At 54.0% G+C, this 17,172-nt stretch overlaps 1 protein-coding gene across 1 annotated transcript in view; it reads left to right on the top strand.

Moving 5' to 3' along the window:
- Nucleotides 1-16,952, top strand: part of EHMT1 (euchromatic histone lysine methyltransferase 1) — a 114,545-nt gene extending 97,593 nt beyond the window's left edge. The window contains exons 17-25 of the mRNA XM_007946987.2: nt 5,984-6,138; nt 7,049-7,216; nt 7,416-7,560; nt 8,445-8,522; nt 9,560-9,675; nt 11,398-11,484; nt 12,643-12,721; nt 15,567-15,742; nt 16,772-16,952. Of these exons, the coding sequence (XP_007945178.1) occupies nt 5,984-6,138; nt 7,049-7,216; nt 7,416-7,560; nt 8,445-8,522; nt 9,560-9,675; nt 11,398-11,484; nt 12,643-12,721; nt 15,567-15,742; nt 16,772-16,952 (1,185 nt within the window). The remainder of the gene's footprint in view (nt 1-5,983; nt 6,139-7,048; nt 7,217-7,415; nt 7,561-8,444; nt 8,523-9,559; nt 9,676-11,397; nt 11,485-12,642; nt 12,722-15,566; nt 15,743-16,771) is intronic.
- Nucleotides 16,953-17,172: the final 220 nt, after the last annotated feature.

Here is a 17,172-nt window from a genome sequence, read left to right on the forward strand (position 1 = left end):
AGAGTCACTGTACCAGAAAGGATTGGTCAATGTTCATCCATTTCAGGAGGTGGCATATGATCAAGAACCAATGGTATTGAAGGAGGAAGTGGAAACTGTACTGAAGGATTTGGCGAAAATCAAGGCTCCAGGAGTTGACAGAATAGCCATTGCGATGTTTCAACAAATGGATGCCACTGTGGAGGCACTTACTCATCTATGCCAAGATATTTGGAAGACAGCTGCTTGGCCAAGAGACGAAGAAATTGATATTGGTGCCCATTCCAAAGAAAGGGTGACCCAACAGAATGTGGAGATGACTGAACAACATCACATACAAGTAAAATTCTGCTGCAGATAATTTAAAAAACGGGTACAGCAGTATATTGACAGGGAACTTCCACAAATGTAGGCTGAATTCAGAAGAGAACGTTGAAGAAGAGACATCATTGCTGAAGTCAGATGGATCTTGGCTGAAAGCAAGGAATACCAGAAAGATAATTGACCTGTATTACATTGACTATGCAGAAGCATTTGACTGTATGGATCATAACAAATTATAAATAACATTGCAAAGAATGGGAATTCCAGAATACTTCATTGTGCTCATGAAGAACCTGTACATAGACCAGGAGGCTGTCATTTGAACAGAACAAGGGTATACTGCATGGTTTTAAATCAGGAAGGACGTGCATCAAGGGTGTATCCTTTCATCATACTTATTTAATCTGTATTCTGAGCAGTTTAATCCAAGAAGCTGGACTGTATGAAGTAGAACACAACATGAGCACTGAAGGAAGACTCATTGACAAGCTGTGATATGCAGATGACACAGTCTTGCTTGTTGAAAGTAAAGATGACTTGAAGCACTTACTGATGAAGATTGAAGACTACAGTCTGCAGTATGGATTACACCTCAACATAAAGATAATGAAAGTCCTTACAACTGGTCCAATAAGCAGCATCACTGTAAATGGAGAAAAGATTGACGTTATTAGAGATTTCATGTTATTTGGATCCACAATCAACACCCATGGAAGCAACAGTCAGGAAATCAGACATTGTACTGCACTGGGTAAATCTGCTGCAAAAGACCTTTTTAAGGTGTTAAAGAGCAAAGATGTTTTCTTGAAGATTAAGGTGCACCTGTTTCTAGCCATGATATTTTCAATCACCTCATACGCATGTGAAAGCTGGACAGTGAATAAGGAAGACCAAAGAGGAGTTGATGCTTTTGAGTTGTGGTGTTGGCAGTAATACTGAAAATAGCATGGACTGCCAGGAGAATGGACAAATCCATCCTGGAAGAAGTGCAGATGGAATGCTCCTTGGATGTGAGAATGGCCAGACTTCATCTCACCTACTTTGGTTATGTTTTCAGAAGAGACCATTTCCTGAAAAAGGATGTCGTGCTTGGTAAAGCGAAGGGTCAGTAAAAAAGAGGAAGGCCTCAGCAAGAGGATTGACACAGTGGCTGGGGAGATGGGCTAGGGTACAGCAGAGATCATGAGGACCACATACAACCAGGCCATATTTCCTTCTGTTGTACGTAGAGTTACCATGAGTGGAGCCAACTTGACAGTGACCTTAAGCATTTGTCACGTGCTTATTTGCCATTCATATATCTCCTTTGATGAAAAGGCTGTTCAAATTTTCATTTTCTTTTTATTGGATTTTTTGTTTTCTTGGTTTATTGTGTATTCTCAATGCAATACTAATCCCCAATCTGTGGCTTCCTACTCATCCTCCTAGCAGTATCTTTCTTCATTTTGATAAAGTCCAGTTTACCATGTTTTTTCTTTTATGGACCATTCTTTTCATGTTGTACTTAAGAAATAAAATTAACCCAAGATCCCAAATACTTTCTCCCATGTTTTCTTAGTGTAATTTATGTAGGTTTGTGATTTTACATTTAGGCTTATGATCTGTTTTAACCTTAACTTTAGTGTATGGTGTGAGGTATGGATGGAAATTCATTTTTCTTCACATGGATATTCAATTGTTACAGCACCATTGGTTGGGAAGGTTGTTTTTCACTGAATTACCTTTGCATCATCAGTCCATAATCAGTTAAATGAGTCAATTCCTGGACTCTGTCTTCTGTTCCATTGTTCTGTGTGTCTGTCTTCACACCAGTATCACATTGCCTTGATACTGTGTAAGTCTTGAAAGCTGTAGAGCAGATGAGTGTTACCACAGTATACTTTGTTTCTCTCTTCCTGGGGAAGATACACTGCAAGTGCCCTAGCCCACAGTGTGTTGTTAGCTTGTGCAAACCATCAGTTATGTTTTTTTTTAAGGGATCCTAATAACCAAAAGTTGTAAGCATTTACTCTGTTGTCATGTTTCCCATGCTGGTCTTTTCCTTCCGAGGGTCCATGCTCCTCTCTGGTGTCCCTTTCCTCCTGCCTGTCTCACTTCCTGGGACATCTCCTGTGTTGGTCTGCTCAAGTTGACCTTCATTTTATCTTCAGTTTTTAAAGGTATTTTTTGCTGGCTGTAGAATTCTACATTGACAAGTTCTTTTTCTTTCATATTGGAGTGGCGTTGGCTTGTTGAGTTTCTGCTTCCAGTGTCCCCACCGAGCCATCTGCTGCCACCTCATCTTACTCCTCTGTACCGTCTTTTTCCCTCTGGCTGTCTTTAGCGTCCTCTCTTTATCACTTGATTCCAACAATAAATGATGTACCTTATTATTGGTGTGCTGTGGTTAACTGAGCTTCTTGGGTTGGTTTTTGGCAGATGCGGCAATGTCCAGCCAGTTCTTGGGATGCTTTCTACACACACACACACACACACACACATCTAGGTGCCGTGCCACATCAGGGTGCTCTGTTCATTTGGGAAAGTCAGCTTTCACTCTGTATTGCAGGGTGGCTGCGTTATTGCTGTGACTTCAGATTCACTACTACTATCCCTGGTGATGTCTCACAAATAGTTCAAAACCCAATGTATTTTCATTCTGGTTGTTGTTTTCCCACTCTAGAGGTTCAGCGTTGGTCTTCTTAATATTTTCCAGAGTACGTTTCCACGTTAGCTTTTGAGCGCCCCGAGTGCAGTTTTGATGGCTGTTTTACTGTCCTGCTCAGCTGATTGTAGTGTCTGTGTCAGTTCCAGGTTGGTTTTGATTGATTGGTTGTTCTCTTCATTGTGGGTCATATTTTTCCTGCTGCATGGCTTGCCTGGTTACCTTTGATTGGCTGCTGGACGTTGTGAGCTTTACTTTTGTTGGGCACTGGGAACTTTTGTGTCCTTGTAAATAAATATAATTTGTCTTTCTTCTAGGACACAGTTAAGTTACTAGCAAAGAGTTTGATTGTTTGGTGTTTGCTTTTCAGATGTGTTAGGTGGGTTCTGAGCAGGACTCCATCTGGGGCTATTTCAGCCCCATACTGAGGCCATCCCCTCCTGTGGATGTTGAGGTGGGCCTCCTGGGCCCCCATGTCCTCCCCATTGCCCTGCTGCCCTTGGTTCTCTGTCTGTGAACTCTAGTTGCATTGGTCTCCCCATTCTCAGCTTTTCAGTCCAAGGGTCCCCTGGGCTTGCCTGCTGCCCCTCCCTGCACCATGGCTGAATCTCCCAAGGCCATGGTCAGGCATGATCTAGGGCCTCTGGTTTGTGTCTTGGTGCTGGGGTCTCAGCCCATCAGTGCCTGATGGCAGATGTCTCAAACGCTATTGTTGCATACATTATGACTGGTCTGTTCCTCCCTGATCATTTTAGAAATGAGGTCACAGGCAGGTGCAGGCTGGCCTGGTCCCAACTCAGGGGCTTTAGGCTCCAGAGAGGCTTGTACGAGCCCATGCTGCGAGAGGCTCAGTGAACTGTGGAGTCTAACGGTGGTTATGAACTCAGTCATTCTTACGAAGGGAGGGAACCAGGGGCCCTCAGGAGATAGTACTGGACTCAAGGAACTCTTGCCCCATGGACAGGGGCCGGGACAGAGCAGCGTCCAGGGAGGGCGCAGCATCCGTGGTGAGACCAGTCTTCTCTGCTGGAGCTAGAGACGGGAGGGCAGCCCGGGGCTGGGGCAGGGCTTTCAGCAGCAAGGGGACGAAGCAGAGCCACGGGCTTGTGCGATGCTGCCACCGTCCCCACACTCCCTGAACTGCCCAGGACGACCAGGCCCACGCCCGCTCCACTCTGCCGTCTGTCTGTCTGCGCCCTCTGACCCGTGCCTGAGTGAACATCACAGACAGGAACTGGGAGCTGAGTGAGGGAATGGCCACTACAGGTGCACTCCAAGGTGGCGGTGGACACCACCACAGCCCATCTTGGGCCCCATGGGGGCCTGTACCTCCTGCAGCCGTTGATGGGCCAGGCAGCCAAGTGTGGGTCTTAGATGGGGTAGGTACTACCAGGCGGGCGGACTCGCTGCGGCCCATTGGTGGCTAATAGCTAGCATCTGTCCTTTAAGAGCTATTGATGGCTTATAGCCTCCAACGCAGAGAATTCATGCCAAGAAGCAACTTGGGAAGAGAAAGCCCCATGGGGACTGAAACACCCACTAGCGCTGTGTTCAAGATGAGAGGGCAGAAATCAACTAACCATCCAGACAAGGTTTTAGGAGTTAACAAGGCGTGAACTTGGGGCCCACTTGCCATCAGTGGCACTATGTCGTCTGATGGCCTTCAAGTTACAGCATCGACCATGGGAGCCCACAGTACAGGGGGCCTGTTGCAGCCCTGCCCCAAGATATGTGTGTGGACACGGGTCAGAGGGCTCAGGGACAGACAGAAGGTGACATGGCTGTCCTGGGCGGGTGGTAAGTGGTCAGTGTTACAGACTTGGATTTCCATCTCTGTGGGCCTCTGACTAGCTGGGTGTGTGCTCATATTCACATTCACTGTCTGTTTTCCAACTTGGTTATTTTCATGTCTTTCACAAATTTAGTTCTTTGGAATGAGTGCTCTCGTAAATTGATGATGGTCGTTACAAATCACGTTTCACACAAGCTGTGAGGTTTTATTTTCAATGAAGATAGCTTGCTGCTGTCCAGTCAGCCCCCACTCCTGGCAGCCTTCCCTAGAACAGAACAAGGCATCAGCGGGTTGTGCGGCACCCGCACTGTCACCAGCACACCGTGTCTGCCATGGCAACGTTTGTGCTGGCCCATCTTATCGAGGGTCTCCCTTTGCCCTCGTCGGCCCTCCCCTTCACTAGACGTGATGTCTTCGCCCAGCTGTAGACCCATGTAGGGCATGTCCAAAGCCAGCGAGCACAACAGTGCTCATCTGGGATCCATAAACTTCTGATGGTCTGGTTTCTGGAAGTAGAGAGCCAGGACTTTCCTTCTAGTCTGTCTGAGTCTGGAAGCTCTGCTGAGGCCTGTCCATCTGGGTGACCCCGCTGGGATCTGAGGCCCGTCCACTACGGGGAACCCCGCTGGGATCTGAGGCCTGTCCACCTGGGTGACCCCATTGGGATCTGAGGCCCGTCCACCATGGGGAACCCCGCTGGGATCTGAGGCCTGTCCACCACGGGGAACCCTGCTGGGATCTGAGGTGTGGGTGGCAGAGCCCCCAGCCTCACAGCCATATTCGGGCCACCACAGTACTGCGCACTGACAGTTGGAGGGTGGTTTATTTTATAAGGGCCTCTAAATTTGTCTTTTTCAAAGTTTACGGTTATTATCGTTTGCGCTGATTGTAACTTAAGAGATGAGTAGGATTATAATAAATGAATGGAAAACGATATCTGAATGTCACATTTATAACGGGTCTCAGCAGTGGCTGGGGTAGAGTAGTGTGCCTCTGGAGGACTTTGTTCCTCTTTAAAATATCCTGAACTGTGGTTGTCACCTTGATCCTGAGAAGGTTACGTGTTGACTAAGGAAGCATTGCTCCAGAATCCTGGGGTCTGAGGAAACCGTGGGCGTACACGGCCATGCCCCGGCTTCCCCTCTGCTTCCACACCAGTGGCACGCAGTGGTACTCGTGGGAGCCTCTGTGTCGGCCAGGCCTTTGTGGCTGGCGGACTGTGCTCACGGCCTGTCTCTGTCCAGGAGGAGAACATCTGCCTGCACTGGGCGGCGTTTTCGGGCTGTGTGGACATCGCGGAGATCCTGCTGGCCGCCAAGTGTGATCTTCATGCTGTCAACATCCACGGGGACTCGCCACTGCACATTGCTGCCCGGGAGAACCGCTACGACTGTGTTGTGTATGTGAGGCCTCTGCTGGCCACTTGGGGGTCCCCGGACAGTGGTTGTGCCCTCTACCCCCTGTGGGGGAGGTGCCTTGAGTGTCGGGGTAGCCCCTCCCACAAACAGAGGAGGGTCTTGCTCTTGTGTGAGGGCACTTGCTGTTGATTTCTGGCTCTGGGAGGTCGTTGTGATGCACTCAGTGTTACAGCTAACCTAGAGGTGAGCCTCAGATCTCACACCTCCTGCCCAAGCAGTGGGGGGTGGCAGGTCAGGCCTGTGGGGGCTGGGGGCTGCCAGCTCCAGAGCTGTTCTGACTTCAGGGCCTTAACTCCTGTGAGATACCAGAGCCACACACATCACTTTCTTCCTGTCCTACGTCCACACCGCCTCAGTCGGGTCCTGGATGCGGTCGGGTCCTGGGTGGGAGGGCAGGGCAGAGCCAGGTGGAGCCCTTGCTCAGGTCATCGGGTCCTGCTGGTCTTGACCCCAGGCTGCTGGGCTAGGTGCACAGGGCCCACACTCACCTCCACACGAGCACCCTGAGAGACAGCCCTGTCAAACCTGGGCCTGGGACCCAGTGGCCTCTGGTTAGGACAGCAGCTAGGCTTACCACAGCCTGAATGTTATCTTGCTGTCCTTGAAGGCAGGTGTGAATGAGAGAGTCAAGAAAAGCCAGATGTCTTCCCTAGCTCTTTACACACCTTCTGCTGAGAAATTGGGAGAAGGCTTTGCAGTATGTGTGGGAGAGGACTAAGGCAGTGTATCCTGGGCTGAGTTATAGGCCCGCTTTTCTAAGCCATTGCTCAGCCGGCTTGTTACGCTGTTTCCCACTGAATGGTGTGTGTGCCTCCTTTACCCATCCAAGGCCTTTTGTAAATCTCCGTGTGTTTTGTAAAGTGTCCTGCTGGCCTGTGTTTTTTTTTTCAGCCTCTTTCTTTCTCGGGACTCCGACGTCACCTTGAAGAACAAGGAGGGTGAGACGCCCCTGCAGTGTGCGAGCCTCAACTCCCAGGTGTGGGCGGCCTTGCAGATGAGCAAGGCTCTTCGAGACTCAGCACCAGACCAGCCTGGCCCAATGGAGCGGACGGTGAGCAGGTGAGTGGGTGAGCCCTGAGAGCCAAGGCTGCTGCAGCAAACAGTGAACAGGGAGGTTTGCGGTGAGGCTTATCTTCCAGGTGGGTGGATCTACCAGTCCCTTCCAGCAGGTGCCTGTTGTTCCCTCCTGCTCTCCTGCTTCCTCCGGCCTTGGGCGAACCCTGTCCCAGCAGTCAGTGTGCTGTCCTGTCATGTGCAGAGACATCGCGCGAGGCTACGAGCGGATCCCTATCCCCTGTGTCAATGCGGTGGACAGCGAACCCTGCCCCAGCAACTACAAATACGTGTCTCAGAACTGCGTGACATCCCCCATGAACATCGACAGGAACATCACTCACCTGCAGGTCAGGGGTGTGGGAAGGAGGGGCAGCTCAGCCAGAACAGGACGAGGCGTCCTGGGCTCTGCCTGCTCTATGGTGCCGAGCTCCTGCTGGGCTTCCAGGAGACCCATTCTCTCAGCAGTTACCTCCAGTAGAGTCAGGGGCTGACATTGGAGGGCTGACAAAGAACCTTCCAGAACAGAGTCCTGGTCCTTTCATCCAGAACCACCTGAGTGCCTGCAGGCGTGATGACGGTGGGCAGAGTTGGGTCTCCCCGGCTGACGCACACTGCCTCTCTGGTCTGGTGCACAAGGAAACCTGTGCAGGGCAACATGACATCAGTGCACCCCGAGGTGGGGAACTCTGCAGAGCAGTGACGGCCCAACCCACAGGTTGCAGACCAGACACGGCCTCTTTCCGGCTAAAATCACACACAGTTTGAGGCAGCTTCCCGTCCTACACCCAAGTTAGGATTTATGGGAACGTTACCACTTTGACATTCATCACAGGAAAGACTCCTGTCCCTTCTTTCTTCACACGACTGAGCCCTATCTCTGTTCCTTATGACCAGCCGAGCCCCTGCTCCTTGGCATTTCACATCTAGCGATGGGCCTTGTGTCCAGACTGGACTGTTCTCAGCTTTTCTCTGGGGCCATACTCCCCTTGCTGGCTACCACAACCTGAGCCTTCCAGTGTGTCCCGGTCCTGCCTTCCCATCCTACCAGTAAGCACTTGGAATCTCTCCCTGCCTCCTGGGAGACTGCACTCTCCTGGGTATCTTGAGAAACCAAACAGTACAATAGCACACGTCTGCTTTAAGACACATGCGTCACTTGAGGCCGGGAAAAGGGCGGGGTGGGTGCGGTGGGGACAGCCGCGCACTGTAGCCTTCCTCTCTCTCCCCTCAGTACTGCGTTTGCATTGACGACTGTTCCTCCAGCAACTGCATGTGTGGCCAGCTCAGCATACGCTGCTGGTATGACAAGGTGAGCCACGCTGATGCCATGGGCCGGGTGAGCCTAGGTGGCTGCCGCCCGTCCCCTCTTGAGTCCAGGGCCTCCACAGCATCAGGGGGCTGAGCTTTGCCCAACATGGAGACGACCCCATCGGGGCACAGACAGGAGTGAGACCCCAGCTGGTCACAGGGTGGAGATGCTGATTCTCACGTTCTTAGGGGGCACACCTCAGACCTTTGTGGCCGGCTCAATGATGTACTGGGGGGATTGTCATCTGTGCTCCCCACATGTGGGGTGGGATGTCTGTGTGCCCACCGTGGTGATGGGGTTAGGCACCTGGGCCGTCCATCTTTCGTCCTTCGTGGGGAAGTGTCTCTCTCACACTGGAGTGGTTCGCACATGAAACGGAGGCATCTGCGAGTGGTTCTGCTCTGTGCTCGTGTCGAGCTGTGCAAGGCTGCATGAGGAGGCTGGACATGCAGCCACCACCCAGGGAAGGCAGCCAGGCAGCGGTGGCGCTGCAGAGGGCATTGGGCATGGGCCACAGCTCCAGGTGATCTGGGAGAACTGTCCAAAAGCTGGGGGCTGTGTCTCCGTGGGGGGCAGAGCAGGCCAGCAAAGTGAAGGGGAGGTGTGGGCCAAACGGGCAACAGACATACGATTCTTTTGAAGGCTGAAGTTCCTGTGTGGAGGGGGAGGTGTGGTTGGTTCAGTTTTGAGATCGGGTACAGTGTGGGAAGAAGAAGCAAAGGGGAGCTTTCTGGGTCCCTCCAGAGTTTCCAAGGCCGAAAGGCCAAGAACTGGGTCCGCTGGCAGTGAGGGGCTGGTGGGCTCAGCAAGGAGAGGGGCCAGGGTGCTCTCAGTGGACTGGGAGAGTGCAGAATGAGGGCGTGGTGGGTCTTCGGGGCCTGGGAGCACTGTGCTGGAGACCAACGGTCAGTGTGCGCCCTCCCTGAGTCCCCAGGCACTGATCTGACTAGAGCAGTCATTTTGATGTCAATCGAGGCTTTGCTGGGTGCTCTGTGGAGACGCCAGGGCGCCACGCTTAACTGCATGTCTCTCCCCAGGACGGTCGCCTCCTGCCAGAGTTTAACATGGCAGAGCCGCCTTTGATCTTTGAGTGCAACCATGCCTGCGCCTGCTGGAGGAACTGCCGCAACAGGGTGGTACAGAATGGGCTCAGGTCAGCCAGCCCTGAGAGCGGGCATCCACATGGGGTGGGGCGTTGCTTCGGTGCCAAGGGGCATCAGCCCTCCACCATGGGCCATACTTGGGGCCTTACAGCTTAAGCTTCAGGGCTCAGATTTCTCCTGAGAAAGCCACATGGAGTTTAGAATTTTAATCTCTGTGGTAAAGGGTAATATTAAGGGTCTGTGCTGTAGAAGTTTGAAAATTGTTTGAGATTCTTGTGAAGTTCAGTCCATCGGTTCGGTGTGTGGGAAGGCTTGCGGTGGGGAGGTAAGCATAGGGACCTGTGTGCTATGGGCTTAACGTGTGTCTGTGTTCTGTGTGCTCACACATGGAGCTAATGCACACCTTCGGCCATTACCATCTGGCCACGTTACACACACCTTGAGTTACAGATTAATTGCCTTCCAGCACTTTACACCTCAATTTGATACTTTAACTTTAGGCTTAAAAGAAGAAACAGACCGGATCATTTAGAGCCAAAAAACCAGAACAGACTGAGCGTGGACATCACCACGTCCACACACAGCACACGCTGCGGCCGACTCGGGTTCTGGCTCCTTTTCAGTGTTCAGATCAGTTTCACAGCCTTGTGTTTTATACCCTCTGACGTTATGCTGTGGCCTTCCCCGGCATCCCCAGCCCAGGTTCTGGTCACAGGCTTTTCCTTGCCACGCTCCTGATGGTCATGAGGTCAGAGCCCTAAGTTACAAGTAAGAGAGTTACATATAGTAAGTCACTGTACTTTTGGCTGAACACTGACTTCCACCATACTTGATGTTTCTCCAGCACTGATAACCAGAGCACAGAGGCTGGTACTCAGCCCTCTCTCCTTGTCCTTCATTTGGGTTAGACTAGACAGACCGAGCTCCCTGCCCTCCAACACCTAGGCCCCAGTCGTCACACACAGGACAAGTGAGCATGAGTAATAACCGTGGTTCCCATGAGACCACAGAGGCTTCCTGGGCCACGTCCCAAGGGGTCCTGGGCTCCTAAGAGGGTGCATGCAGGGCTGTCCCTTCTGGAGGGTCCTGGATATATCTGGTCTGTGTACCCCTGTTCCCGAAGGCTCTGCCAGGAACATTTTGCAGGAGGTTGCAGGAGCTCTCTATAGTTCTGTCACCATTGCTGTATGTCTGTCTGCCCTTCACTGACTAGGCTTACTGGCCTCATTGGCTGCTGCACAGCCATTTCATGCTGACCCAGGGTTTGCGGGGTGGCCGTCATCCTCATCCAGGTGTGTGGGCCCTTTGCACCTGGGCTTACCACAGCCCCACCACAACCCATGGGCATGAGCTGTTCACAGCCGCATGCGCGCACATGCGTGTGTGCACACAGAGTGTAAGTGGCCAAGTTACTTGATTTTCTTTGAAGCCATTGGTTAGTGTCATAGGTGAAGTTCTAAAATGGTTCCAGACACAAGTTTCCTGTTTCTCACTCCTGTACTCAGGTTAGAAGCTCTGGTGGCATAGTATCTAAGGCACTTGACTGCTAACCAGAAGGCTGGTGGTTCAAACCCACCAGCCACTCTGCAGAAGGAAGGTTGGACAATCTACTTCCTTAGTGATACTGCCTCAGAAACCCAGGGAGGGGTCTCTATGAGTCAAGTCCAACTCGACTGCAGTGGGTGGTGCTCTTGTTGGGGATGAGGCTACGGGTGCCCAGTGCAAGGTGAGTTGGTCGACATCCTGGCCGCTCACCCACTTTCTGCTCCCAGGGCGAGGCTGCAGCTCTACCGGACACACAACATGGGCTGGGGCGTGCGGGCGCTGCAGGACATCCCATTGGGCACCTTTGTCTGCGAGTACGTGAGTCTTAGCCTGCTCCGGGGCAGTCTGGGTCTGGCCAGGTGGTCCAGGGGAAGGATGTTCGGGACAGAGGGGGGCTTCCCAGGGTACCCTGACGACATGGGCTACAAGACACCATCAGAGTGGTGGAGTCGAGACTTGGACGCATAGCTCTGGCTCCACGCTCAGAGGTGGTGGGAGTACTCTCCCAGCTTTAGGAACTCGACGGGTGGTCACTGGGAATATTAGCAGAAGGCCGTGGTGACAAACCTTCCTCGTCTGTGCTGTCCGTGAGTCTGACTGTCCTCCTCACATCCGTTAGCTGAGTTGTGGGGCATGCCTTTTCCCCACAGAGTGGGCCAGTCTTATTGTCCCAGCCCCTCTTAGCAGTCCTGGTGCAGAGCCGGGACTGTGTGTGAGGGCCTGGGGCAGCAAGTTTGGAAGCTGTCTGGCCCTGCCTGCCAGGACAGGTTGAAGCTGAGTCTTTCCTTGGTGGGACACCCAGGGCCCTTCCGTTCAGGGGTTTTCAAGTCGGCTTCTCTCGTGGCCTGCTGGAAGCACGCACAGGCTCTGTGTTCTCAGTTTCTTTCCAGTCTTTGCCTCTGAAGGAGCTGGTGGACGATTGGGCACCCCACTGTCCCCTCTGCAGCGGCAGCGAGCACCTCCCCTGCAGCTCGGCCTCAGCACCCTTTGGTGATGGGTGCGGGACCTTCCAGAAAGGCCAGGTCCCAGCTGCAAGCCCAGAGCCTCAGGCGTGCTATAGTCGCCCACAGGACCCCTTCTGCAAGCTTCTCCCAACTCAGGCACCCAACCTCGGTCAGGGTCATGGTGCAGGCGTTCTGCTTCATGCGTGTGATGAGCCAGCCAGCGTTGGTGATTGCCTTCAGCAGAAGGACAGTTCCGGACTCCTAGTTTCTGAGTGACCGTCACTGCTCTTTCATTCAGGGACCTGCAGTGCATCCCTGTGCAGGCACAGGCACAGGCCTCCGGAGCGTCCGGCGGGCACATGTGTGCATTTCACCACCCTCTGGGACACTTTGTTGATCCATAGTTCTCCAGAAGCGTTTGGCTGGCATGTGTGTGGGTGTCAGTGCCCCTGTGGCATTTTCGTAATCGTTCACTCAGTGACCATCTGAGACAGAAACAGCCACTTCACCCATCACCTCTCCCCGCAGGTACGTGGGGGAGCTCATCTCCGACTCTGAGGCCGATGTCCGGGAAGAGGATTCTTACCTCTTTGACCTTGACAACAAGGTAGGGTGCTTAGGGGCTGGGGCATAAAGGCAACTGTGTCAGGCCTGAGAATGGCCCCTTGGCCAGCCACTGGCTTGTCATGACAAGTGATGGACAGCCCCTGCTTCCTCATGAACCGTGTCTGCATTCAGTGCTGGCCCTGTGGGAGGTCCCAGCACAGGGTGTCTTCACAGGAGCCCCTGGTTTTGGGGCCCCAGGGCACATACAGCAAGCAGCCCACCCACTTCTGAAAAGTGAACAGATCATCCAGGACTTTCTGAAAACACCTCAAATAAGTCCACATTATGATTAGTTAAATATGTAAGGGGCGGGCATTCAAATTGTGCTGGCAAAAAACATTGAACACACTGTGGGCTGCTAGAAGAATGAACGGATCAGTTTTACAAGAAATACAGTCAGGACGCTCCTTAGACATTTGGATGGTGAGACTTCACCTTGGACACATCATTGGGAAAAGTTAGTTGCTGGAGGAGGACATGATGGTTGGTCAAGTGTAAGGTCAGTGAAATGAGGGAGATCCCCCACGAGATGGGCTGACACAGTAACCCTGACTATGGACTCAGACACACCCACAGCCGTGAGGTGGCGCAGGACCCATCAACATGGCCTTCTCTCGTGCCTGGGCCACCAGGAGTTGGGGCCACAGCCTGACGAGCCCAACGGCAGCAGGTCTTTGTGCATCAGTAGGAGGCCGTGTGCTTTGGTGGGCAGTCATCTGCATCGTGTGAGGCTGTCGTGGCTTGTGGGCAGAGTTCCACGTGGGAGACCGACACCCCACACACAAGATACCACTCACCTGTCACGTGGGAGGCTGGCATGTTCCTGGGATGCTGACCAGGTTTTAGCGGAGCTTCCAGACTTGGACGGACTAGGGAGAGGTACCTGGTGATGTACTTGAGAAAATTAGCCAGTGAAAACCCTGTGGGTCTCAGTGGTCCACAGCCACTGTTACGGGACGGTGCAGAGCAGGCCATCATGGCTCAGGGCCGACTCAGCAGCTGTTCTTAACAGCAGGCGTTAAAGCCTCAAAGGAGCTGCTGTAACTGCTAACAGCAACCACCAGTGTAAGTACTGACGGTGTGTACGATGCTTCACAGTTCCATTTGTCAGACTACATTCCACTGAGAGAGTGTGGGCAGAGGTGTCACATTGACGATGAAGGTGCACCTGACCACGCCGTGGTATTTTCAGTCACCTTGTGCTTACGGAAGCTGGACAGAGAATAAGGAAGACCGCTGAGGAACAGATGCGTTCGAATTGTGGCGTTGGCGAAGCAGTGAGTGTACTGTGGATGCCAGAAGAGCGGCCAGATCTGTCCTGGAGGAAGTGCAGCCAGAATGCTCCTTGGGAGCAAGGATGGCAAGAAAGTGTGTCTGTCCCTCGTCTCCCCCTCTGTGCATAAGAGGTGCTGAGGCGCATACTCAGCCCCAGCCCTTAACGTTCCCCACGGATGTTGACCCTTGGCAGTCCCTGGAACCTTCCTCGGTGGGTGTCGGCCTGCAGGTGGTTTCAGCCTTTGCTGCACGTACGGTCTTGAGGACCACGTGCATGAGTCAAAGCCCCTCTGCCACCCGTCTGCCACCATCGAGCTGTCCCTCGGCTTTTTAGCTCGGCCACTTTCCACGTAAATGTCTCCAAGCTCTTGTAGGCTTTCCTCTGCTAGATCCACCCATTGGTGGGTTTACAGCTGGCAAATCTCGCATTCCAGAAACTGTCTTCTGTTTAGAATGCTGTGGGTGTTTGGTGGTGTTTCTGTCTGGGTGCAGTGACTGGGGCTTCTCAGGAAGCGTGGGGCTCCTCCCGCCTTTCCTCCCGGGAAGGCCTGAGGCCTTGCTGGGTTTCGTCATGTGGAGTCTCCCCACACTTGGTCTCCTCCTCCTCGCTGCAGCTGGAGCTGCGGTTTGATCTCCGTGCCATCTGTTCCCAGTGAGGATGGTCAGCCAGGATCCCCCCTTCCCCAGCCACATCCTTCTCAAGCAGAGCCCCTGACCATGGGTCCATAGCCTGTCTGGCCAAAGCCCTGCCCCACTCACACTCCAGGCCCTCCCTGTAACTGTGTTTTTGTTCCATTTCTGGGTTTATAGTTGTTTCTGGGAGCTGTGGGCAGGCAGTGGGCGTCTCAGAGATTGAGCCCATCCCTTGCACAGAGGCCAGTCTGTTCAGGAGCGGGTCTGCGCTTATGTTCTTGCGGTTCTATTCCTGCGGTGGGGTTGCTGGTCCAGGTACATGCATCTTGGGTTCTGTAGACATGGCCGAGCCCATGCCTGCACCCACAGCAGCGTGAAGGAGGTCTCTGGGTGGCCATAGCTTGGGCCTACTTTTCCTCCACACTAACCTGGAGGCGCTGTCCCAGGCCGCCCAGCTTCCCTCACTCTGCTCCTGGGTGTCCACTGCTTTCAAACAAACTCCGTGGCCAGCTCCAACCACCATTGGCCTGAAGCACTGCACCTCAGGGCATGATGCTCTTTTGGGATCCACAGTCTAAGTCAGGTGTCAGGACACGCACATACATGTGCACATGTGTGTGCGTGCACACTTACACACACTGCTCTAGGTCCCGTGTCTCTGGGACACTGCTGTGTCTGGAGCTTCCTCATTAGGACTGGTCGCCCCATCGGGTGTGACAGCTCATGACCCTGCCACCATCACTCCCTTTACTGGTCCTGGAGGCAGGCAGACAGTGCTTCCCCAAGCGGCTCACGTCCCCCACAGAGGGTGCCTGTGAGGATGCCATGGAGTAATACGTGTCCCTTTTCACCAGCCTCCCGAGGGCTGTGGCGTGGGTGGGGTACTGGGTACCCACACCACTCAGTCATGCTCCTGTACTAAGCACCCTCTCTTGCAGGACGGAGACATTTACTGCATTGATGCCCGCTTCTATGGGAATGTCAGCCGCTTTATCAACCACCACTGCGAGCCGAACCTGGTGCCCGTGCGAGTCTTCATGTCCCACCAGGACCTGCGCTTTCCCCGCATCGCACTTTTCAGCACTCGCCCCATCACGGCTGGCGAGCAGCTTGGGTAGGTGTCGGGGCGGGGCAGCATGTGTGCACAAGTGTGTGCATGCAGGGGGCATAGGTGGGGGGGTGCAGGAGGTTTGTGAGGGGGCTGCCAGACGGGGATCATGTAAACAGTGGGGGATGCTGGGTGGCCAGAAGTTGAGGTGGGTGCCGCTGGGTTGGAGAGTGTCTGGGGTCACTGGCCAGCGTGCAGAGGGCCACCGCTCAGGTCCCTGGTGTCTAACTAGAAGCCAGTGAGCTGGTGTGGAGCCTCTGGCTGGACCTCAGCCATCTGCTCCTGGCAGGTCTGGCCCTACACTCACCCCCTGGGGCAGCAGAGGCCAGTCCCCGTCCACATGCACCGCGGCCCCAGCACCGGCCCCTGGGGGGTTTGTCCTCCCTTCACACCAGGTAGAGCTAGGCTCCTTGGTGAGGGTGTGAGCCACCTCCTTGCTCATGAAGAGTTTTATGCCCCATGGCCCCAGTGCTCAGTGTGGAGCCCATAGTCACCCACCCCCTCTGGGGCTTCCCCGATGCACTTCGGTCTTCAGCCTCTGTCCTCACGCCAGAGAAGTTTTTCTAGAACATGGCCTGGATCAAGGTCACAGGTCATGAGAGCAGGGGGTCTCAATGAGTCCACTCAAAGCTTTGCCATCCAGGACATGCCTTATGTCCTGCTCTGTTCTTGGCAGAACCCTGAGCGGGGCGGGGCCCGTGCTGGCCCTGCTTTCCCACGGCCCCAGCCCCAGCGCCGTCTGCCTCTAGGGATTGGGGCCATGGCTCTGCCCTCCAGGGTGCTGTGGACCTGTGTGGGTGAAACTGGAGACCGCTATGTCACATGTGGTCACCAGGGGGACCATGACTCATAGCACTGGCTGGACTGTGGGGCACATGGGTTCACAGAGGTTTGGGCTTTGCAGCTGGTGCGAGGCCCTTGTGGCTCAGGTCGGAAGATGCAGGGCAATCGGGTCCTGAGTCGGGGGCAAGCTTCTCCTCTGGGAGAGGGGGCACAGCCGGGGGCCCTCCTGAGTCCAGCTTGCTCTCCCCCCAGGTTCGACTACGGGGACCGCTTCTGGGACATCAAGGGAAAGCTGTTCAGCTGCCAGTGCGGCTCGCCCAAGTGCCGGCACTCGAGCGCAGCCCTGGCCCAGCGGCAGGCCAGTGGGGCCCAGGAGGCCCAGGAGGATGGCCTGCCGGACACCAGCTCCTCTACCACTGCTGACCCCCTATGAGGGCCGGCAGGCGGGGAGCTCCACACGTCATGCTGTCTGGACTGAGTTTAGAAGACAGGAACTCGTGGGCATTGAGTAGGCACGTGGTCTCAGCCATGCCAGCCACCAGAGGAGGCTGGGATGACGCTGTCTGCTTTCTGCCACGTTCCTGGGTGGGTTGGGGCTGCCCGCTGTGGACACCCATGGCCTCGCAGTCAGGCCGTGCTCAGGGCTAAGTGGA

This window comes from Orycteropus afer, unplaced genomic scaffold (genome assembly GCF_000298275.1).
Source record: "Orycteropus afer afer isolate SDZICR_OR568_19922 unplaced genomic scaffold, OryAfe1.0 scaffold00174, whole genome shotgun sequence".
In the NCBI taxonomy this organism is placed as follows: domain Eukaryota; kingdom Metazoa; phylum Chordata; class Mammalia; order Tubulidentata; family Orycteropodidae; genus Orycteropus; species Orycteropus afer.